Source organism: Neodiprion pinetum, chromosome 5, assembly GCF_021155775.2.
Source record: "Neodiprion pinetum isolate iyNeoPine1 chromosome 5, iyNeoPine1.2, whole genome shotgun sequence".
NCBI lineage: Eukaryota > Metazoa > Arthropoda > Insecta > Hymenoptera > Diprionidae > Neodiprion > Neodiprion pinetum.
In genome coordinates, this window is record NC_060236.1 from 1,913,423 (window position 1) to 1,939,369 (window position 25,947).

General features: G+C 37.6%; 1 protein-coding gene and 1 long non-coding RNA gene across 4 annotated transcripts in view; one reads left to right on the plus strand and one right to left on the minus strand.

Moving 5' to 3' along the window:
- The window catches only part of LOC138191027 (uncharacterized), a 97,491-nt gene that overhangs the window by 56,999 nt on the left and 14,545 nt on the right, over positions 1–25,947 (minus strand). For both annotated transcript variants that reach the window (XR_011177262.1, XR_011177263.1), the window contains exon 2: positions 4,335–4,390. This is a non-coding gene — a long non-coding RNA (uncharacterized lncRNA). The remainder of the gene's footprint in view (positions 1–4,334; positions 4,391–25,947) is intronic.
- Positions 1,100–21,582, plus strand: LOC124219138 (uncharacterized). 2 transcript variants are annotated; one of them, XM_046626327.2, is made up of 14 exons: positions 1,100–2,035; positions 8,213–8,480; positions 11,337–11,434; positions 11,590–11,742; positions 15,569–15,694; positions 15,921–16,160; positions 16,416–16,544; positions 17,685–17,814; positions 19,483–19,605; positions 19,760–19,849; positions 20,020–20,149; positions 20,724–20,942; positions 21,050–21,141; positions 21,428–21,582. In XM_046626327.2, exons 2-14 carry the CDS (start codon positions 8,214–8,216, stop codon positions 21,566–21,568), a joined length of 1,938 nt encoding a protein of 645 aa, XP_046482283.1. In that variant the 5' UTR covers positions 1,100–2,035; position 8,213; the 3' UTR covers positions 21,569–21,582. The 2 variants fall into 2 exon arrangements, with proteins under 2 accessions (XP_046482283.1, XP_046482287.1); XM_046626331.2 differs by having other exon boundaries at positions 1,101–2,035; positions 20,020–20,143.

A 25,947-nucleotide genomic window follows, 5' to 3' on the forward strand; every position in this document is an offset into this window, starting at 1 on the left:
CCAAGATGCAGGATGAAGAAAAGAAAAAGGTTTGCAACAAAAATACTTGGATAGAAATAAGAAAAGATGAGTGTTGGAAAGTAGAGAAAAAAGAATGACGTCGATAGTATTTCACTGTTTTCTCTGCATGATATAATTTGTAGATTTTATTATTTTGCTTTTTTTGGCTCTTTTGTTTCCGGTTTTGGTTTCGAAATAAGAAACGATCGCCGTAAGTCGTTTAGGAAAATGATAGAAGAGAGAGAGAGAGAGAGAGAAAATTTAAGATAAGGAAATCAAAAAATAAATGAATAAATGAATGAATGAATGAATGAATGAATGAATGAATGAATGAATGAATGAATGAATGAATGAATGAATGAATGAATGAATGAATGAATGATGAATGAACGATGTATGATGGATGAATGATAGGTATATGAATGAATGAATGAATGAATGAATCAATCAATCAATCAATCAATCAATCGATCAATCAATCCTTCATAAATCAATGATCGGTGAATAAGTGATGACGGATCGAACGAATTGATGATGGACGACGGATGAATGAATGATGGAGGAACGAGTGACGGATGAATGGGTGAAGGAATAGATGAAGAAATAAACGAATAAGCGTACTTCTAATTAATATATCTATGGTTGAGGGGGGTCTTCGATAAGTCGGAGAGACGCATGCCCTCAGCTGATTTCACGAAGCTTAGCGTTGTTAAGAGCTAGGCGACGCGACGCGAGGCGACTCGACTCGACGCCCGCGTCGATTTACCCATCATACTGTATTTCGCTCCAGTCTTGGTCGGCACTCCGAGCTTTCGATAGTATACGCGTCACAAAACGCCACGAAGCGCACCACCTGTTACCCGTAAATAAATAAATAAATAAATAAATAAACAGATAAACACGTTTATGCATACCTACGCATAAGTTCGAAGAAATTTTTAACATTCGTTTTCCTTCCACTTGAAACTTCACGAGATAATTTACCGGAAAATAAACAAATCCGATCGGCAAACGGTTTCATAATATTTCTGTAATTAACGAATACGTTACAACAGAGAAGAAGAAGAAGAAGAAGAAGAAGAAGAAGAAACGAAGAAACGAAAAAAAAAAAAATCGATGATGATGTAGAACGAAATAAGACAAATTATCGAATTTCCTACGGCTAATTTTTCATTCCTCTGCTTTTATAGTCTCGTTTTTTAGTCTACATTTTCCATTGGTTTGTACAACGTTGTTGTTTCCTTTACCAACACATCTGCGGTGGATGTTTTTGGCGGTGGTGGATAAAAAAAAAAGAAAAAAAAAGACACCAGAGAAAGAAAGAAACTTCAGAATTAATAATTATACGTTACTACACCGCAAAGGCTTGGCAAAAATTTGACTCGTCGCGTTAAAATTAATTTCAAAAACGTGTAAAAGTCGTGTATATCATAAAATTTATTTACCAACTGAAATTATAATAAAAGTGTAATAATTGTTGTTTTGTTTGATCGTTTATTCGCCGAAATATCTCTAATATCACGATTGTATAATAACAAAGTTAACATATTGTGTAAACCCGCAAGTTTCCCGGCACCTCAAAAATCGACGTTCGTTTTTTCAGCGTCGATTTTGCAAACGTTTTCTTTTTTAATTTAAAGAAAAAAAAATTTTTTTTTTTTTCCTGCTTCGAGAATCGAGAAAAAGAATTGTAAGCAGAAAGAAAAGTAATGGAAGAATATGATAATAAGTCGTCCTGAGACATATGATTCCAAAAACGATATAAAAAGCAAGAAGTCGATTGAAGATAAGAAGAGAAAGGAAAAAAAAAGAAAAAAAAGAAAAAGGGAAAAGGAAAAGGAAATGAACAAATTTCAGGCAAAGTTGCCGATCGTCTAATTTATACAGACATCGGGCGTCGTACGTACGTCTCATCGTTATTCGAATCGCGTGAACAAATAACCGTCAACGAATTAAATTCGCCAAACGGATTATTCTCGAAAACAATTTATATCTCATTCCCGTTTAACAATTAATTTACACAAAAATACGAAAGGTGGGTATATATATATATATATATATATATATATATATATATATATATATATATATATATATATATAATATATGGATATATACATAAGTATAAATTACGATAGGCAACATTATTCTCTAACTTTCTCTCTCTCTCTCTCTTTCTCTGTCACTTCTTAACGCAAAAAAAATACAAAATTACAAAAATATAGTTTCCAATGATCACCGAACCAAATACACGTATACATATTTCATCAAATATTTACGTGCGCGTGTTCGTGTGTGTGTGTGTGTGTGTGTGTGGTATTCGTAATCGTTGGCATTGATATGACTTTGTCCAACTGGCGGTTCCTTCTCCCTTCAAATAGCACGCATGCACGTGTATATATATATATATATACACACACCTAGAAACGATTACACAAACCTATATATATATATATATATAGATTCACACATGATAGGCACATATGCATGTATCGCGTAGACACACGGTTATGAAAAGTCTGAATGGAGGAGCAGCGAGTGGGTCTTGAAAGTGGATCCCTTTCTATGGACGTAAGACGTCTAGTTGTATTACTCGTAACTATATAACCACAAGACAAATGCAAATGTCGCACAACATATTCGTGCAAGGTTTGAAACACGTATCTTAGAGGTTACCAACAACACAGCTAGATCTGAACTTGTGAACCGCGAGTGTTGCACGAGGTGGAAAAAGCACAGCTTGAAGGAACACTTGTCACTTGTAGTGAAGTGTGCGATGATCCGTATTGTATATTGGACTGGTTTAAAGAAAATCGACTTCTTTTTTTTTGTTTTCTTTTTTTCTTTTTTTTCTTTCTTTTAAACACTTTCGGAAGGGTGAAAAAAAAAGATGCCTGTCAAAAGCGGAGCTCTCAATGTCAATATTTAGAGGTCGCTGATCGCGGATTTACATTTTCCGTTTGAATAGCGTGGGAAATTGTTTCTTTTTTTTTTTCTTCTTCTTCCTTTTCTTTTCTATAATTTTGTAGCTCACAAACCGATATACAAATCCAAATGATAAAAACATGTATTCTTACATGAAATTTAACACTGTACAAAAATTGTCTCTCGTCATTTTTTTTGACAAATTGACTCCTTCCAAAGTTGTCCAAGCATTTTTCAGGGTTAAGACCCGTGAAAATAAGATCAGAAAAAAAAATAAATAAAAAATTATTCGCATACATAGATGAGTACGGTGTGAACGGTGTGAAAAGGGATGATAAAAAACAGAAGACATTACATGTCTTTTTGTTTGCCGTCGCTTTTACTTTGACGGATTTCTTTTCTTTTTTATTTTTTTATTTTTTTTTTTTTTTTCTCGCCACTCTAGTCGTTGTTTCGATATTATTACATGTATAGATAAAAATCGTGATTTTTCTTCAAACGCGTCGTACGTAAAGTCACGTAAGTTCGGGTGAATTCGGAATTTCGAACGTCAACGATAAATCTTGACCAAGAAAGTACAAAGAAAAAAAAAAAAAAAAAAAATCGACACGCGTCGAATTTGATTTCGCAAAGACGAGTCGCGTTTCTTCGAAACGAGGATACATCATCAAAAATGTGTGTCAATTTTTACATATCCTCTATTTCTCTCCTCTCTACATTACATCGATAATTTCAACGCGTAAAACCAACACAACCGTAATAATGTCGCAGTTGAATAATAATAATAATAGTGATAATAATGATAACAATAACAACAACGTTCAAGATGATTTCGGATCGACAATAATTTAACCGCGGCGTTTCGCGATCCACGACCGAATTTAATTACGATACACTTTCCATAAGCTGCTGCACGGCTGATCAAGATAATACCAACTATAGTACATATTATGTACACACACACAGACACTGTACATACATGTATGTATCGCACCGTCTCTAAAACGTGTTTGCTATATGCAAACGTCATGTGTGTATATTAATGCGTAAATACATAAACACCCAACACCTATGAGTCGACTTGAATATTGCTCTGCTATAATTGAGCTTGTAAAAAACGATGAAAATTTTCATACACTCCGAGATACGGCGAAACGAAACCTTTCAGGATGATTAGAAAATTGCACTCTGAAAAATATCTCAACTTCTCTCGTCGTCATCCTCCCCGGTATTATAGTGCAATATGTCAAACTATACGTAGGTAGGTAACTACGTACATACACGTATATATATATACGTATTTGAGAATTAAAATAACCTGAATAATAAAACCGATGTGGAAATAACGACATAGAACGACGTACTGCACAGCTGTTTTATAATATCGTTATAAACTTTTCCTCACTCACCTGAAATTGTCACCAACAGTTGCGTGGAAATGCGTTTAATAGAATCAGGTCATCATCTACAACAAACGGAGACATGATTAGAATTAGAATTAGAATTAGAATTGGAAAGTTATCTTATTGTTTAAGTTGAAAAACAAATTAGAGACAAAGAGAGAAATGCGAAAATTACTTCAATGCATCATTTTATATGATCGTTAATTTTCTGTCCCGTATAATTTTTGAAATTGATGTACGTGAAAAAGATGAAAGTAACAAGAATTACACACTTTGACCAACGAAATTCTCCACACCATAGCCTGCAATTACATTACACCATCTATACGGATTGATTAATTTAATAACAAACGGTGTGAATTATAATCGTAAAAGAAATCACCCACGTCGAGCAGTGTGTGTATAAATAGCATCGATGTTTTCGGTTATATTCCATCGTACAGCTAAAAATGTACATGTATATTACCTTTACGTATGAACGTATAACAACAAAGAAGAACGAGTAACGAGTTTGTAGTCTTTAATATCGCCTGATCAACGTGAATTTCTTGGAAGGTCTGTAACACCTTCTTTGATGTTCCCACACCCACGCATATAATTTTTGTATTTAGCCCCCCTTTCTTCTTCCCTTTACAGGGTTCACTTACTTCCGAGATCGTAGTGTCGTCTACTTTGCACAGGGTAGCCGCAGAAATTTTTTGAAAAAAAAAGAAGATTTTCCATTACCTAATACCTAATTTTTCCTGACATTTTCCCAGTTCCAGTAAGTTGCTAAAATCTAAATCGTTCACTTTATCAACTTTGTATCAGACTGATATTCAATTCGAATTTAAGAAAATTATAACGAAGAAGAAAAAACGTCAGTTTAAACCCAATTTGATTTCTCGACTATAAAACGTAAACTTATTACCTCGAAAAGAAAAAAGAAACACTTGTAATCACCGAGATAAAAAAATGAATATTTTCACTTTTTTCCATTACCAAATTGTAAATCCCCTAACAATTTCAGGTTTTCCAAGTATGTGACCACCCTCTTAAATTACAAGATTAAAAATAAAACAGACGAATCACCGAAAGATAGAAACGGAAACGACGAAGATTTAAGAGTTGTCGAAAACTTCCTTGTACCGGGAGAATCTGTTGAAAGTTGAAAACGAACCGCGCACGCGCGAGTTTTATCGGCTCTTCGCGCAGGCTGGCCAACCCGAGTTTTCAGCCGTCAAACTCTTTCCGCCGGCGACGTGGTTCCTACGAATTTTCGAGGTTAGGATCTCGAACAATCGAGACGGCGACTCGGAAAGGTTTCGGAAGCATTTGTCGTCGGGGCGGAAAGTCGATTCTTCGAAGAACGGTCGGAACTTGACGCTCACGCTCTTTGAAAATTCAAACGCAGACATTTTGCGTAGGTTGGCCCGCCTGCGTCTCGGACAAGAATATCGCCGCGGGAACGTTTCGCCGACCAATGAGATTTGATCATTCGGCGCACGCGCGGTTTGTTTTCAAGTTTCAAGAGATTCTCCCGGTGTATGTATACTCGTACATATTTAGAAAATGTGAGAAAATTTTATCCAAACGTATATATATATTAGGGTGGTTCTCATTTAGAACGTTGACAAATTTATCCCGGATCACCCCACCAAATCAACTATAAATAATTGAAAAACAATTAACAATTTTTTTCAGATTTTTATATCAACTGTAACCCGTGCCTGTAAGAGGAAGGATTTCCCAATTTAAAATACACGTGTTTCGGACACGTTGTTAGTATATATTTTACTGTAAGAGTAATAATGATCCAAAAAATCCACGAATATGAGATTCTAGTCAGCAGGAGTGCTACTATTTGAGAAAAAATTCACATCATCGTACCAGGTTATATAGACAATTGCATTTCTTATAAATAAAAAGAAACGGTCAAATTTCTAGGATTTGCAATTCGTCGAGATTGGTTGATACGATGATGATGTGAATTTTTTCTCAGACAGTAGTACTAATACTCACTAAATCTTCGCAATTACAGATTGATTCGAACATCGTCAATCTTACAATAAAATATATGCTGAGAATGTATCTGAAACAAGTGTATTTTTGATATAAAAATCTGAAAGAATTGTTTTTCAATTATTTATAGTTGATTTGGAGGGTGGTCTGGCAAAAAATCATCAACACCCTAAGTAAGGATCACCCTAATATATATATATATATATATTCTCACACATTTACGACAACGATTACATTTCCGATCGTACCATCGCGTCTCGACTGCAGAACAAACAGTACAGCAGCTTATATTGTACAATGTTGGCAATATTTGCGGAAGAAAGTAGCATGTAGCCGGCGAGGAATCGGAATTGATCCTACCATGGCAACGGGGAAGAGACATTCGATCACGTGCCTTTTACAAGTGCATACATTCGCACACATACGCACACCCGCATAACTAGTTCCTATAACACTTCTTCGCCTTACCCGAGATAAGTGATCCTGCATCCCAGACGCATTGACAATCGGTCGAGTAAAGTCCTCTGTCTGCTTGCATAGCTGTACATAGACATTTATGTATGCGTCAATGTATGCATGTGTACGTACACACGTTTTCGGAATTGCGTCTAACGAATCGTGTCGAAACGCCTCGATGCTAAATCGCGCGAAATATCAAACTTCTCTGACGCGTTCTGAGGCAAGGGGGACGAAAATATGTGGGATCGACTAGAAACGATGTTAAATTTTATCATACATACATATATATATATATATATATGTATGCAGGTACATACCCTACATATTGTGAATATAAATTTTACAATATCCAACTTTCTGCGAATTCACTTGAACACGATGCGATTTTCACGTTATACAAGTCGACGTTCTGAATAAAGCTTACGGAAACATGTGGCATGTTTGTAATCTATTTCAAGCTTTTTCGTATTTCAAACTGTTTTTTTTTTTTTTTTTTTTTTACACCAAATATAAATATTCAACTGATCAATTGCGATGAGATATAAATCGGAAAAAAGTCAACCGCAATAAAGACGATGAGATAATTAAATTTGAATATTAATAATAATTCCCAAAATTTATCAATCAATTGTTTAAAAACATTGTTTAGCAAATTTTCAGGGAATATATATTTTATTTTTGTCATGTGAAATGAATCAGTTGATTTTTCTGAATATACATAAAATTTTGAAATTTCCATTTTCGATCAATTTTAATCTTGAAAAATGTTGGATAAGTCGTGAATTTTCGAAAACGGAAATTTCAGAATAAGGGAAAAATTCTCTAATAAATTCCTGTACATTCAGAAGAATCAACGAATTCATTTCGCATGATAAAAAAAATAAAAACAATGTTCCCAGAAAATTTGTTAAACAATGTTTTGTTTAAACAATTTATTCATAACTTTCGGGAATTGTTATTATTTAAATTTAATCATGTTATCGTTTTTATTGTGGTTGATTTTGTTCGATGTTTATCTCATCATAAAGTATTATTCTATACTGTCAACGAGACTCTCTTTTGGTTGAGAAGAAAGAAGGAAAGAAAGAAAGCAAGAAAGACTTAATTCTTAATTTGGCGATAAAGTTAATAACTATCCAAAATCTACCGCTTCAAGGCAGCAAACTTTCAAAAATATACCTAATAAAACATTCGTTTATACGTATAAGATAAACGATCAGGTTGCCTAAAATATATAAAATTTGCCTGAAAATTTTCATATTTATTATCCTGTGCGCCTATACTCAGATACGAAGATCGATTACTAAAAATTCCAAATTTCTAAGCTAGCCAAATTTTGTCTCATGGAATCCGTTTCGACCGTGACGTGAATATTCTTGTTTAAAAAAAGCTAATTTTTTTTTTTTTTTACTCAATTACAACAGCATGTCGCCGCGAAACGGATCCTGCATGGCGGAGATAAGCTCGGTGAGAAGCCTCTCCTCGGAAGACGTTTCCGGGGCGAAAGGAAGTCGTCGTAAGTCGTGCTGGGCGCGAACAACGGATCCGACCCATCGGCGAGGTCGGCGAATCCAGCTGCTGCAGATGCTGGTTCTGCCCTTCATCCCGATCCTAGCGCTGATCGTGCAGACGGCGATCACCCTCCACGACATTCTGATATACAGGCAAGAAGTCTCGGATATCGAGACGCAGGTCAGTACCACCGACTTTCGACAATAGATACGCTAACTAGGGTGGTTCATTTTTTCACTTTTTTTTTTTTTTGATGTGCCGATCGAGAAATGTTTTCAAACGTGGTAATTGCTCTCTCATCATCTATGAAAATGGTTCGAAAAGTATGAGGTTGAAGTTGGTAAAGTCACTTTAACGATGCGTGTTCAAGAGACATCGCCAGTCGATCGTAACAAAGAAAACACGTCGATACTTTGAAAAAGCCAACTCCTTTTAAGTCGTTCTAAAATTGTACAACGATTTGTTCCATGATTTTCCGTTACATCGACGTTACTAACTTCAAAATAGTCGAAAAGTAAAACCGAAGCTGACCCAGTCGATAAAACAGAGTGTTTTATCACAATTCGACAATTTTGGATCGCGTAGATTATGCTTAGTTTTATACATTCGAGTGATAAATTCTTTCACCACCTGATCTACCTGTATCGGTGAAAAACACTCGTAGAGGGGGGTGAGGAAATTGGTTCAGAGTTTCAAACATCGCACCCCGTCAACAAGGGTCGCGAAGCTGAAAAATTTGGAGTTTCTAATAATATTTTCAAGCAAATAACTATAAGTGAAAGCCTTGAATGTTTAGGGAAGTTTATTTAACTATAGGAATATCACTTTCCAAGCTTCCAGATTCGAAATTTATAAACCCATAGATGGTCTCAACTAAAAAACACCAATTTTTGAGTTGTGCCACCCTTATCACCGGGCTATATTATACTCTATATGTGTACGTAACGTACGTAACCAGCTAACAATAAGCGACGAACCAATCCTCGCTTTCCCCGAATGATGTAAGACCAAATGCAAACAAGGCACTCCCCCAGATTACCACAAAACCTGACTAATGCCATGCTGCTACTGGTGCACCACTCGTACGGACAGATATAGATTAAAGGGTAGACTATTTGCTCTGCAACATACACTGGTTACTACTTCATCAAATTACGCACTACTTATCTCCATTCTCTGGAGTGTTTGGGGATGTAAGTTGTAGTGAACAGGTTGTTGTACATCGCATTCGCATAAAACGCCCTGCACCACTGATAAAAATTTTCAAATCCACCGACCGATTTCGTATCGATCCATTTTCGCATACACACGTGAATCATTCATGGTGTTCAGCGCTCCTGTAAAATGTCCGTGAATTTTGCTCGTCCTTGAAAAGTCCTAGGAACTATCCTTGAGTTTGTTACGGACTTTTTACTGGACACCATGTTATAGACATATCAGGGAGAAGTGCAAACCTTGAAGAAGGTTCGTCATGGAACAGTTAGTTACCGATAACCAATGGATTATACTCTTATTTGATTACATGTACCTAGTTTTAGAATATCATTCGGTTCGACCTTTCGCTGGAAAGTAAAACGTAGATCGTTGGGGCTATACACTTGATTTGTTGTGCAACCTTCAACACCGAACTCATTTGAAAGAGATAGACTCTTACGGTTTTCCGTCGTTTCATTTGTTTTCGCTTCTTTTTTCTCACTACTGGTGCATACACCACCAGTCGTTCCCAAGAGTTGTGTTTATTTGCCTTACGGTGAGAAGATCCAATGAAGTGTTCTTTCTTTCCTCTGCAATGCCGGTCACACTCTAATTGAAACGTATGGCGTAGGTCGTTCGTCTTCAAATCAGAAAGGTCTTTGCACATCGTCTCAGCCTCTAATTCCAACCCATGAACTTTTCCATTCAACATGTATAATCGTCTCATACCACCACGTGATGAAACAGCAGTGTACGATTTTTATTCAACGATTCACTGCGGAATTAATCTTGTTCTTTCGATCTTCTCTAAACATACCTATGCGAATCTAGGTTCTCGGTGACTTAGGTCTAAATTGACGGTGTTTCATTGGATTCAATGTAATATTTGATAAACTTTCTCCCGACACCCAGCAATTGAAGAAAGAGAGTGAGAGTGAGAGTGAGAAATGAAACTGGGTTACTGCAGCAACTACTTACGGTCACTCCTCTAGCTATTGCTCAATAAACTGCGTCCAAGAAATGTGGAAAAATGTACCTTACGTCATAACGCGTTACTCGGGGTGGTTCTTCCGCTGACGCCCGAGTGACTCGATCGCTCTTATTTATTTTATACGATCGCTAGGATGCTCCGCCAAGAAGCAACGAGCCATTAGTTAACAATACCGACACATGCATCTACGTATGTAAAGAGTATCGCAGTATGAACGTGCGGGGGAAGGAGAGCGGTCGAGTGAATAATGGCCGCCTCTCGATACTGCAGCTCAAGACGTAATGATATTTTTTCGTGTAAATATTGAAAATAAGAATCTCCCTTTACAGTATGAAGGAATAATGGAAAGGAAAAACTAACAAGAAAGATATCCCAGGTCCGTATCTCCGAATTGATTTCTTTTGTAATATGTTAAAGTGGACTAAAAATAAAAACTAAGCGACTGGTTTTGTTTTCATCTGCCATTGAGCAATTTGAGGGTGTGAAACCACCCTCCAAAGCAAGGCATGTCAAAGGTCGACTCGGCATTTTCATCCGCAAGAACGTCACATTTTTTAGCCAATCCAAATGGAAAAGTTTTCTCATAACGAGAGATGAAAAAACTGCCAAATCACCCTTTGAAATGCCTTACTTCGGACGCTGGTTTCACATCCTTAAAGTGTTTAATGACAGATGAAGAGAAAAAAAAATCACGTTTCGCTCACTTTTTAGTCTACTGTTACATATTACAAAAAAAATCAAATCGGATACCTTCCTTTTAAGATGTCGACTGAACAAGAATGAGATATTTTTAATAAGGACTGAAATGTTGAAAAAAATATATTTTTTACTCACGCCTCGCGTAATTTCAGGTTACGATAGCCACGGACCTGGGAAAAGTTGTGACAAGGATGCAGCTTGAAAGATCAGAAGTAGCTTTCTTCATTTACACTAACGGAAATACGCTGAGGTAAGACTTTGTTGCTTTTTTTTTTTTTCATTTGCTCTCTTTTTCTTGTTTCTTGTTTTTTGTTCGAAAAGGAACGTGACGAAATATCTCCAGGTTAAGAGAAATTTATCGTCGGTATTTTCTTCAAATATATTATACATTATCTTCTTCGTTAGGTCGAATTTGACCCAAAGATTTGCGGTAACGGATCGAGCCCTCCACAACATGACAACATGGCCTCTAGTTTCGGTGCCTCGAGACGAGACCAAGACCCAAAAATACGATGTAGTTAACAAGGAAGCATTTCAGGAACGGCTCAACGATTTCAGGTGAAATATCGTCATTTCTTATCGTACGTTTTCTCTGCAGTTCTAACGGAAAAAACAAATAAATAAAAAAAATAAAATAAAGAAAACGCAGGAGAACGAAAAAGGAGCGCAAGGCAAATTATCGAGACAAACAATATTTCGGTATGCATGTAAGAGTTAATGTTTAGGCGTGAGGTTGTTCGATAGTTTGATATTCTTTCTGTGATATAATAGTAATCATCCTTCGTTTGAAACTATTTATAATTTTTATCCTACGACGGATATCGTTCGCATCATCCCCGATATCGAAGGAGACGGAAAAAGAGATAAAAACTATAAGAGATAACGACGATATGTTATGTTTGGTAGGAAAATTCCGAGTGTTCGAAGAAACACATTTGTGTACAAATATATAAAAGAAGAAACTGGTGATTTGAGAAAAACGAATAAACCAACAAACAAACAAACAAACGACAAGTAAATCGAAAGAAGAGAAAAGTATTTCAAGTTTGAAAAGAATAAGTTTATACACTGCATCGGTATATAAATACATACATACATATATATATATAATATATAACATAAATAATGGTATAATATTATTCCCCTTTTCAGTTTTTTCTTCACGTTTTTCGTTCCTTTCACAATTAATGATCGCGACATGAGATCAATAAAAATATGTTCAGTCCACCGTCACAAATTGTCTGCGATAAATTAAAGAGTATACATAACACGACACTTGAAGAGTCAATAAACCGTCCGTACTTACGCAAGTTTTAAATTCCAGATAAGATCAATTTTTTTCCCTTACTCATACGTAATAAAACAAACCGAACTGTTGACAAAGGAATCGTCGAGCCCGTGACCTATTATTATTAAACATTAGGTTGTTTGAGATCGAGAAGATAAAAAATGTATAAAAAAATCGGGATTTTTCCAACGTGGCAACCCTACTAAAAAATGTATTTCCATCTTAAAAGAAAGGATTGGGGGTAAAAGAAATATCGTTCTCATTTCGTTTTTCCATATTTTACTATTCACATGTTTTTTTTTTTTTTTTTCTTCGATTTCTGATGCATCGTTCTAAAGAATTCATTCGAAATAGCAAATTGGGATGGTGCAGACTGTTGAAAAGAAAACCGTACAACCGGAACCTCAATTGTAATTTCATAAATTAAAGGTTCGTATTGAATTGTCATTATTTTTTATTAGTGTATGAAAATTAATAATGAAAAATTCGTGATGTACATAAACTTCTCAAATATCAACCGGCGACTCGATATTACAAGTCTGGATCTTTTTCTTTACGACGTAAATTGACATTTCGGTTCTTAAATGTTTGAAAAACCAAAAAAAAATTTATCGTTCACTATCATTCTACGCAAATTGAAAAAAATGCAAGTAAAAAAAAAAAAAAAAAAAAAAAAAAAAAAAAAAACTGATCAATCAAAAGAGAAAAATCTTCCACGTAACATAGAATCTTTTGTTTTTTTTTTTTTTTCTTTGTTTTAACCTAAACAAATTTTTTAGAGAACGCCACGTTGGAAAATCGGGTATTGTGAATTTGTTTTTTTCTCTTTCTCTCTCTCTTTCTCTGTCTTCATTTCACATCCGATACACCCTGTCGCGTGTTCATAATAGATACGTTATGCGTAACAACTGCCGGCGAGAAATAACCCCCATGACTTATAGAAGTATAACGTAGTCACGCCCTGGCGATGCATTAGCTAATACACTTACATTCCCGACTGAACATAAATGTAGCCACCAGAGCTCTTGCTAAACACCGAAACAAACGTATCCGTAACCTACAAAGACGTTGTTGTTTGCCGATATTATACGCGCGTGTAAAGGCTATCTGTCACATGTGTAACATATACACATAAAGGTACACGTATACATACACGTTATACATATATACAGTATTTCACGACGTTCTATACTTCGTAATATATTACATGTATGTATACGTTTCTTGCGCGTGCATTCGGTATCATCGGATATTGACATAAATGTTGCAAGCGCATAATGCAATATTTTCCATATTATAGATTTTAGGGTATGCCGGAGAAAAAGGAAGAACAAAAAAAAATAATTCTCAATCATCTTTTTTCCAAACGCGCAATCAAATTTCGTCTAATCATCTCGAACGTCGTATCTAAACCAGTTATGAACTCTTAACACTGATATTTAGATGTGGCTACTTTATTTTTTCCACATTCCATTAAAACGACACGTAATAAGAAAAAAGAAATTTTTGATTTTTGTTTCGCTCAATTTTTTTTTTTTTTTTGTTTTTTATTAACCAAAATATTAATTTTTCAACAATAATTGTCAAGACATCTTACAAGTAAACCTCAAACGCTATTAGATTAGTCTTGAAAAAATTATGTCAAACCTAACTAACGTACGACACTTGCGACTTACCAGCCCCTCAATTATTCACCTATATATATTCACAAAAGTTAAAGTGAGTACTATGAAGAAAACACCGAACCGTATTACCCCAAAATTTATCGCGTAATGGGTACAAGAGGATGAACGTAAAAGAGGGTGGAAAAAGTAACGGAAAAAAAAGAGGGAAAACAGAGGGAAAAAAAAAAAAAAAAAAATTGAAATAACGGGGTCATAGTCGCGTAGAACCCCGTGGTGAGGGGGGATAAATGGAGCGTACGAAAGGGATTAGGGGAGGTACTCGGTCCTTCTACTTGTTGAACTCGTCAACCTTGTAGGTGGAACGAGTTGGTAATTTCTGGTGAATTGTAAGAGGGGCCGATGCTCGTTCTCATCGATGGATCCAACAAGACGATAATCCATCGACTATCCCGATACAGTGGTGGTTGGTTGACGCGTACGTTTCCATTAAACCGTGTGGAACACGTGCAAGGTTATAAACAGTGTTCGACGTAGGTGGGTAGGTTGGGTAGTTGGTTAGGATCGCGCAACCATTGACCTAATAAATACCCTCAAAGAGAGCTTGGCGTGATGCTGGGAGAGAGATGGAGGGGCTGGTTATACCGAGGTTGCGAGTGACACGTTACCGCACTGGTGACCATCTGGAACGCAACCGCATTTTGTATTTTTAGACCTAAGTAGGTACCGTCAACCACCCCCCCGATGCTCGATACTTCGATTAAACACGCAACACCGCGAAGGGTGTTCCGGACATTTCGATTGAGACGGTTTCGAGTCTGACTGACTGCCAACTTCGACCCTTTGCGGCACAGCGTCTCGTGTGTATGAGAAGAGACCTTTTTGTCAATCGGTTATTCAAGATTTATACACAATTTTGCGCGTAATTCGACTTCTATGATGTCAATGTCGATGTTTTCAGAGGGATTACGATGATTCCGCGAATATAGTGAACGTTGTAAATAAATAAGGTGTCGAAAATTACTGGTCTTGGGAAGTGGAACTCGGTAATCTTGGATTTTGCGGGTCGCTGAAAACGAATCCGATGTTGAGATTTGTAAATTCGAAAATAGCGGATCCGATACGACGGACTGTGAATATAAAAATGAATGCGATTCGCTTGATATTTGCTGCTCGGAGATTTTGGGAGTCACTGAAGACGAATCCAACGTCAAAATTTCAAAATTCAAGACGGCGGATCCAATATGGTGGACTAAAAATGTAAAAATTGGACCTATCCGATGGCATTAGACCCACCGTTTTAAATTTTCAAAACTTCTCAGAACCGACCCAATTTTTGAAATCAGTGACCTCGAGAACTTATAAACCATGTATACCCAGTTTCAATTTGGTTTGAACCAACCCAGTTGACTGCAACGAAAAATGTACGCTTCAGGGGGTTAAAAAAAAAAAAAAACTGAAATTTCACTTTTAGGGAAAAAATCAGCTCCGAAGAGAGCAGCATATCCGAAGTTATGGCCTGGTACACGAGTGTAAACGCGGCTATGCTAGATCACCTGACTAACCAGATAAAAGAGACCGACAACAGCGGAGTTTGGAGGTATAAATCGTACATAATAATAATAATAATAGGATTTAAAAATGAATGGGAAAAGAATGTCAGTTTTTGGATTTTTTTTTTTTTTTTGCCATCCAATTTCATACAGACTTTTAACGCAACGATTCAAATCTCTGATTCTTCCAGGCTTGTAACGTAACTTGTATTTTAATATGACTCGTTGTTTTTTTCTTTTGTTTTTGTTTTTCTTTCTCTTCTTCATCCTTAGGTATCTGATATCTTTCAAGAATCTTCTTCGAAGCATCGAGAGTCTGGGAATCGCTTCGGTATACGGAATAAATTACTTTGGACGAGGAATACTGACCGGCGACAGCTACGTAAGTTACGTACGCCACGAGGCGTTGGGAAGAGATCTTTTAAACGGATCGCTAACCTACGTACCGTCGTTGAAGAAATTTTACGATCACCTGACGCTCACGATGCCTGATTACGGAAAAATTAAGTCTAGGTAATTGTTTCTTTGATTACACGGGTCGAGGATAAAATAAAAAATTGCAATATCTTTTCATCGGGTTATAATAATCCGACGAATGAATTTTGATTCCGTGCATCGAGTACTGATAAAAAAATATTCAATTATTATAATAATAAAATTTGTTTTTCTCTTTTTTTTTTTTGACGAAATTAATTTCTCTCGTCTCGTTTTTGAAATTTTAATTTTTTTTTTTTTTTCGTATCCTTAATTCTCCTCCCCTCTTCTCAGGAGGGATGACATTTTGGAAAATCGAAAACGTCAGCCGAGCGTCGATGACGCCATAGCCTATTTCGACTCCATGGCCACTTACGTAGATGAACTTAGAAAATTACAACGCGAACTGCGTCGCATGATTAGGTGGGTGATATATTATATTGTTACGTTATTCTCTTCTCTCTTTCTCTCTCCGCCTCTGTCTGTTTTCATACTCGTCCATGCTAAGAGTATTTTTGTCAGTAATACTCACCGTTTTCTCTATTTTTACTTATTGCATTAACTCTCTATCCAGATCGTTCGACTTTACGACAACGAGCGTTATTCTATCATCGTTCTTTCCTCTTGTCATTTTTACTTCGTTACTCACCGATGTCTATACCATATATTCACACACAAATGTTCGAAGAAATTTTACTTGTATCTATCATTATTATCTCACCCTTTGTCCACATAGCATTACTCGTTTCTGTTTCATTCTAAATTTTCTTCTCACCTTCGTACACATTTACATTTACATTTTACTGTATTTTATTTCTTGTCACCACTTTATACCATCTTTCTGCGACTCGTCCGATATTTCTACAGGCTACACAAACAATCCATCTGTCCGTCTATCTATTTATCTGCCTATCTATCCATCCGTCTATCCGTTTATCTGTCCATCTCTCCACCTATCTATCTAACGTGCGGCAAAATTTGAACAACGATAAACGCGCCGAGTGAGATTCAATTCAACTTTTATACGGCGTCGAGTTGAATGGATACTGCATTATACTGAATATTTGCATGCAATTTTCACCCTTAGCTCTAAACGGTCTTACGTAATCGACGATGAATTCCGTTGTAAAAGCAAAATGAATTATTGTCATTGCTCGCGATATTGCGCAATAACCAGAGAATTTTCATTACTTTTGTGAATTTATTCTAGCTACATTATACACACACGCGTGAAAAAATTACGCAAATTTTATGTAAATAATTATACCCGTGCGTTTTGCAATGATTGGAAAACTCAACGCTGTTGTAACGTATAAGACAGAGAGTATTTATTTAAAAGCGTATATTTATAGCCTTATAACGTGTTTTATACATGAACGGTTTTCGAATTAACTCTCGTGCTACTATTAAGTACAGTGATTGTGATTATCTTGTGACTTATTTTTATTTCCTTATTCCTCTCTCCTTCTCTCTCTCTTTCTCTTACTCTTTTTTTCTCTCGCTGCCTTCGCTTGCAGATTATTATATATACGTTTTTCTCTCTCCCTCTCTCTCTTCCTGCAGGGATTACGTGAACTCAAATCTTCAGGACGCGAGTAACAAGGAAGTCGCCGGTATCGCGATCGTAGTTCTGGTTCTCGTCATTTCACCAATTATAATAATACTCGTTCGAAACGCCGTCGCTACAATTCAGGTGAGTTAAATTCAATACTGCGTTTTAATAAAGATTGATGAAACGGTAATTCCGAACACCTATCCCATCTACATCGTTTACATTCAAATTTTCAAAATAACATTACCCATTCCTAAGAGGATGACTGAAATTATCTTAAATTGGATCCCCTGATATCAATGAATCACCGTAATATCAAATTTTTATTTTCTTCAGCTCGTCAATTTACCATCGTTTGAAATGTTCAATCAATATTAATAGACAACGCGACGTGAACGGAAATTTCCACCAAGTTTTAACTACGGCGTAGAAACGCAGGTTCAACCCCCATTCATCCCCTAGACCGAGAAGTGTCGACCTCGCATAACGTCTATAAGTCAATTTTCGTCCCTGGTATTAATATACCTGTATATTATAGAACTCAAGAAGGCAATTGAACCTCATAAAATCGAGGAGGCCTTTTAAAAGTACCGGGTGGAGCGAGTCAACTCATATATATATACATGTATATATGTAACACTGTAAAGAACGCAATCCTCTCATACATCCATCCATCGATTTATAATACCGGTCGGTTGAATGAATGATTGTTTGCAAATCGTATAATTGTCACATTAGAGTGATCGATGATCGTCGTTATTGGAACTTGGCAGAAATCGAAAAAAAAAAAAAAAAAAACACCACAACGATAATAATGTAAAATTAGAAATTTGAAAATTTATCGATAACCGCCATGATTATTTACAACACGAACACCCGGTGTGTTTTAATCTCGAACCATCCACCAGCTGTGAGGTCGTATGTACATTGTACATACATATCCATATACCATACATATATATGACAAACATAATAATCGATATTATTTTTCTGTTGTTCCATATGTGGTATATAGGGGTGAACAATTATTTTCATTCTGTATGTTATAAACGAATCCAATACAGGGTAAACGGCGTATGCATGTGACACGAATTGAAATCGAACCTTCGATTTCGTATCCCTTAAAATTCATGACATTGAAATAATCTGACAAAAAGAAGAAAACAAAAAAAAAAAAAAAAACATTACCTCCTTAATCCAGTGTGAAATTAATGAAGATATAATGAAAACTCGAATGCTTCAATTTAAGGGGTAACTCTTCTCTAGGATTTTGGGAAATTCGTTTTTTTTTTTTTTGTTTAAACAATATTTAAACAGATTACTTGAACGCCATTGCATGAATCGATTTGAAATTTTGACAGTAGCTTTACAATTACATTCTCTGTCGTATTACGTAGCCGTTTTTTTTTTATTTTTTAACGTGAAATTTTTTTTTTTTTTGGCCAAAAATCGTTTCATTTTTTCCAAAGTGCACCATTTCTGCCAAATTTTTCTATATTTTCGATCCAGGTCTTATATTTAACGAGAAATCCGTCCTCCCGTGAAGGAGTTTTAAAAAAAGGCGATGTCATAGATGGGATCTGTCACCGCCATTTTGCATTCAAAACAATGATAAATTTTTCATTTTTTTTTTTCTTTTCTACAGTTCAATACGTGTTAAACGAACCCTCTGAAAATAAATCCTAATCCTTTTTCTGTACTCCCAAAATAAATCGTCAAAGTCCGGCCTTTTTTTCGGCCGTTAGTTAAAGCGGCGTTACTCCTTAAACGAGTCGAAACTCGTATCTAATTTTTATTGCCGTGTTACAGATGTACGCGGCCAATTTAGCCCAGAAGGCACGAGAATTGAAGAGGGAAAAGAGAAAGAGCGACACACTCCTATTTCAAATGCTACCCCCGAGTGTTGCTCAGCAGTTGAAGCAGACGCAACAGGTTACAAAGCCATTACAATTCGGAGGGTGCTAAGCCCTCGCATTGTTTTTTATTCATTTATTTATTTATTTTTCATCCCTTTCAATACCAATTTCTTTCCCCCGACGATAATCTCTACAGTAAATCGGCCTCAATTTTTTTTCACCCTTCACAGGTTCCCGCCGAATATTACGAGGCTGTGACAGTTTACTTCAGTGACATCGTTGGATTCACAGAAATAGCAGCTGAAACCACGCCGCTCGAGGTATAAGGGTTGAAAAAATTTTACACGTAATAATACACTGTGAAAAAGAATGGCAAAAATTTGATTGTGGAAAAAAAAAAGGGACAGAAAAGATTGGCCTGTGAAGCGAAAGACGATGTTTCATTCTTCTATAAGAGTTCGGGAGTTTAAAAGAACGTTAATTCTCGCAGGTAGTTACATTTTTGAATTCAATCTACAAGCTCTTCGACGCGAGGATCGAATGCTACGACGTCTACAAGGTCGAAACGATCGGTGACTCGTACATGGTGGCCTCCGGACTTCCAGTGAAAAATGGTAAATGTACGAAAACTCCCCTGCATTCCGACTATCCACCCCATCAGCCATAAACACCAGGATTATTAACATTGAAAAATCGAATCAACGCGCATCAAAGATCTGGTCGCATCAAATCTGAGACGTATCGTGAACGGAGATGAATAATAAAAAAGAAATATCAATTTTTAAACCTGCAATAATGTCTCTGCGGTACAATTTTTCAAATTTTCTAATCATCTTGCATCAACTTGTCGATGAAACTGCTCCAAGCTCAACGTCCTGCACGTTTCTTCGTCGTACAGCTGTTCTAGATCACGCCCTCAAATTTGTATTTTTCACACCTGTCAGTAGTGATACAAGAAGGGTTCTGCGTGCAGATTCCAATACCGACATTTTACCGACATTTTTAGCCGCTTCACAGCTCAGACACAAACCCTTTTTTTACCGACGATCGATAAAGCCGACCAGAGTGAGGATTACCCACGACCGGGAAAAAGGGTTTGCGTCTGAGCTGTGAAGCGGCTAAAAATGTCAGTGAGATGAAGGTGTTGGGATCTGCACGCACAACCCCCCTTGTATTACTACTCCTGTCTCGCAGGTGACAAGCACGTCTCTGAAATCGCGACGATGGCTTTGGACCTGTTAGCCGCATCGACGGTCTTCCAAGTGCCCCGAAGACCCGGCGAACGTCTCCAAATACGAAGCGGAGTCCACACCGGACCAGTCGTAGCCGGAATAGTTGGAACTAAGATGCCGCGTTATTGCCTCTTCGGAGACACCGTGAACACCGCAAGTCGCATGGAATCTACCGGTGAAGGTAACACAAAGATTGACGAGACAAGAGAGCCAGTAAATTAATACCAATTGATTTGCCAAGATCGACTTAAACACCGCGTTAATCGATACCTCGTCGTTTACTTTCAGCTCTACGCATCCACATCAGTCTCGAAATGAAAAAGGCACTGGACGCCGTTGGCGGTTTCAGAATCGAGCATCGAGGTCTGGTCGACGTTAAGGTTAGAAAAATACAAAATTCCGCACACTATCTAGGTATTCGTGCGAATGATGTCCGACCTCGCAATTGTACTGTACACAGTTAACGATTGCTCAATTGTGCCTTGCGTCTAAAGCTTGAAGATTAAGAAGATACTGTGAAGAGCATAAAACTGTATCCAAAATTGAGCACGAAGTATACGCGTATAGGTCATGTCCATGACAATCTTTGATATAGGACACGACACTCTGCTTTCCGTAGTACGTGTAACACGTTCCATAAAAAACTGTTTGGTCCCGATGTTGCAGGGAAAGGGTCTAATGGACACTTACTGGCTAGAGTGCAAGGACGGCGGAATAGCGAGAGCGGCCGAGCTGGACCTGCCGTCATTCTTCGAGGATGTGAGACCAGTTTTCATGCGACGTCTACGAGAGGAAGACACACTCTGATGCGAGCCATACTCCCGCCGAGACCTGTGGTACCTGAACAAGCCGGGTCCTTTGCGTCCCAACCCATGCATACGTCTCTCCCAGCCAAACCTGATAGACCACTTGAAATGTCCGGGAACGAAAAGGACGCGACTGTCGCAGCCGAATCTGCACATAGGTCCCGTCCGTTACCCTCAATCCCAATCGAGCATAGAATCGCAGGACTCGATGCCGAGCGACGCGACGCGTTCAACAGCGCCGAGTTCGGTATTCACACCACCAGGCCAACGTAGCCGATATTCGCAACCAAATTTGCCGACGTTATCGGTCTGCTACAACGAGGTTCAAAGGGCATCCTCGGCGTCACCGGACAGAAGAACAAGGATGTCACAGCCTACACTGAACTCGAGTTTGTCGGGGATAAATTTCGTCGGTACGATAAGCCGGGGTCGTCTCTCGTATCCGAGCCTTAGAGCGTCGGGTGAGAATTACATGAACCTTAGAATAGACGAGGAGAGATTGTCAGCGCCGAACGTTAACTCGGCCGGTCTTCAGGACCGGGAATTTGAACTGCGTCGAGGATCCCACGACGCGACTCACGTCCTACGCCGCGATCCTCCTCACAAAAGGGAACGACTTTCACAGCCAACGCTGGTCCCCGGGGATTACTACCCGGGTCGAGGCCATCAGAGACTGTCGCAGCCGTGTCTGAGCTCGGGACGAGACCTTCAGGCGATACTGAACTCGCCGATAAAGCACAAGCGGTTCTTCCCACCGCCGAAGGTCGCCAGTCAGAGAGACAGGCTGTACCAAATGGACTTCGGAACGCCAAGATCACGGCTACTCAGGGAATCGCAGCCCTCTATCGACCTGTCCAAGTTCAACAGAGACAGATTCTCGATACCGGAACTGGAAACGTCGAACGACTTGAAGCTGATGGCCGGTACCCCGAAGCAGAGATACAGCCTGGACAGTTCTCTTAACGAGCCGAGACGGCGTTCGAGGCTTTTGCCGATAGCGAGTTCGCCGATATCCGAGAACCTTACGGGCAAGATGGATCAGCACCAAATCGCCGAGGGAAAGAACGCGGCCGATGGTCTCGAGTCCGTTCTTATAACCAGCACGACACCGTTGCTGCCCAGTGTCGAGGGAGTCTTCGACCCCCAACTGCCGATAATCTCGTCGTTACCTGCACCGACGGCGAACAATTCTAACCAGCGAATGTCGGTCCCGGACATAAGCACGTCGAGTTTACGCCGCTTGTTGGATCCTCCTGCCAAGCAGAGGCACAGCCTGACTGAAAACCCCCGACATTGTCTGATTCCGTCGATAAAAAAGTCAACGAAAAGGGTCAGAAACGGTCTACAGCGAATGATATGCACCGTGGACAGTAACAAGCTAAAGACGGAAACGTACAGGGATGCGGTCGAGGCGAATGACCAGATATCCAAGGGCCACGAACCACCACCACCACCATCGAATAACAACGTTCAGCGGCACTATTCCTACACCTACGAAACAACGACCGAAGACTCGGCTTGCAGTGGGAAAGTAAAAGAGAAGGCAATCATGTCGATTGTACCGAGGAAGAAGTTTCTCGAGAGTAACTTCGACAGGAATGAACAGGTGATAACAACCGTGATAGAGAGCGAGGTACCGATGATACTGACAAGCCCGAAGAGCATGAGCAAACCAACGATTTACGGATGCGAGACTCCAAAATGGATGAGAAAGTACCTCCGAGAACCGGAAACTGACAATGAGTCGACACCAGAGATGCCAAGAAGACAGAGTCGAACGAGCAAAATTAAGGCCTGGCAAACCTCGAATCAAGACTCGGTGGACTCGGTCGACTCGGAGAAATTAACGGTGGAGTGCGTCAACTTTCAACCAACATTTGAGGATACGGTAGTCAAACGGAAAGCGGACAAGGGACGGAACGATACTCGTAAGGTGCGGATCGACGCGTCGGCATTCAAGTCCGGCTGGATAGAAACAGAAATTTGCAGATTGTACGGACTCGACTGCAGCGACGGCACAGATACCGAGGAGGAATCGACCTCGATATAAGATCAACGTCTCCGTCGCGTTAACCTTCAGGTGGCACCTCGGGGTCGTTGAAGATCCCAATTGAAAATTGCATGCAGTAACGAAGCAATTTAATATTTTGACTTTAATTTTTTTTGGGTATTCGCTTAAGGGTGGGAGGTGATACAGCTTGAACGGTCTAAAATCATGCCTGTTTGTGGGAGTTTTTTGTTTCTTTTTAAGAAAATGAAAACACTTGAAGCGATTTAAGTTTTAATCGATAAACAAGTTTTAAAGATTGTGTAAATATTTCAAGTCGATCGGACGAAAATTGACCGAGGTATTTGCGCCACCGGATTGAAAACGTTATCGTTCGATAATTATATGCGCCATTCCGCCATTTCGTTGTTAATTTCAATGAAAAAATTCTAAAATATTCTTAGAACTATAAACAGTAAAGCGCTCAAACTCAAATTGTTCCGAGTGTTGTCATCTTCTGAAAAATAAAAACTCCTAAAAATAGGTATGATTTCAAACCGTCCAAACTGTACCCCCCCCCCCCCTTCCAACGTATCTTTTACAAGTTAAAAAAGGTTGCAACAATAATTTTTAATTTTAATCAACTCCAAGGTGCCAACTTCACTAACCAATTGCCGGCGTGATTGAAAGCTCGAAGCAAATTAATCGAAGAGTCCAACAATGAGGAATAATTAGTCAAAGAGTGGATTAATTACGTTATCTACATAGTTTGAATTACCACCGACGACAACAAAAAATTATTTATAATTTCATTTAAATTTTATAATTATTATCAGCGTATGGCAGGGTGAGACATTCATAGTATATAATTAATACAATTCTCTACGAAGAAAATATTGTGGAATAATAAATTAAATTTTCTTCATTAAAACCCGTCACACTGGATCGTAAAGAATTTTTTCCATGCCACAACTTTTTCTATTCTGTAATATCTGTCGTCTCTGAGTCATTTACATGATATTATAAATATAAACTTGTTAGATCACTTTAATACATTCTAAATATCTCAACAGCTGTATAAATGAATTATTGCAAATTTTTATCAATAATGTATCGCAATGTTTTTTTACCGTTCTTTTCTTTTTTTCTTGCGTTGTTGAAATCGTTTCGAAAATTTCCCCACCATCGTATGATTAAAAATAAACAAATAAGTTTCTAAGGTAGTAGTACATATACTGCGACGAAAAAAAAAAAAAAAACTTCAATCCACCGTTATACATATATTATAAATATTTAATATGAAATGTACAATATTATTGATACAAGATCAATTTGTGCGCGTAAAATACTAGTCATTCGTAAATTGAAAATATATATATATATATATATATACATACGTATTATGCGATAAGGATGTATTTTAGATTGTTGTTATTATTATCATCGTCGCAATTACATACGTGTAACTTACAACATATATAATTTTTTTTAAATTTCACCAATCTCGCTGATTGAAAGATTATTTTTAACTTACCTAACCACCGAGTGATAAAAAATTAAATATATACACGGATATACGTATTTCAATTGTTTTATCTCATCGTCGCACTTTGATAGTAATTATTATTATTATTCAAACAACAGGAATTAACAGGAACTTGGACTATTGATAAACGCAAATCATTGATTCCGCAACGTTTCAAAGGCCAAATAAAATGGTCGAAACGTTGCGGAATCAATGATTTGCGTTTATCAATAGTCCAAGTTCCTGTTAATTCCTGTTGTTTGTATGATATATCATGGACGTTAATATAATGGATTATTATTATTATTATTATTAACGTTGTTACTACTATTGCGAAACTATTGTTGTTATTATTATTATTATTATTTATATCATTATTTATATTAATTATTACCGATATTATTATACCGCATCTGTTGAGTTTACGCTTAGAAAAATAAATCTTGAAAAAAGCTTTAAAAAAAGAAAACAAACGTCACGCAATTAGCGAAACCAGCGGTATTTATACTGATATTGTCGGCACTGAAATTTCTTATTAGACGCGTCGTCTTTCAGCCATTTTGTATCGTTCAAGTCACTTAACAACAACGTCTCACCACACGGTATATAGCATATAATTACTATATCTACAATCTTTACTTTACCGCGCGGTCAACACGCATCGCGTACTATAACATAATGTAACAATTTTCTAATATTATTACATACATACATGTGCCATATATACATGAAGTATACAGACGTTGATTTATAATCAAATACACGTACGTATTATACGTCAAATTCGGAATAGATAACAATACATGCAGTTACATGTGTGAAATAAAAAATCCCGGTATTAATAGAATTATTAGTCACGCATACAGTT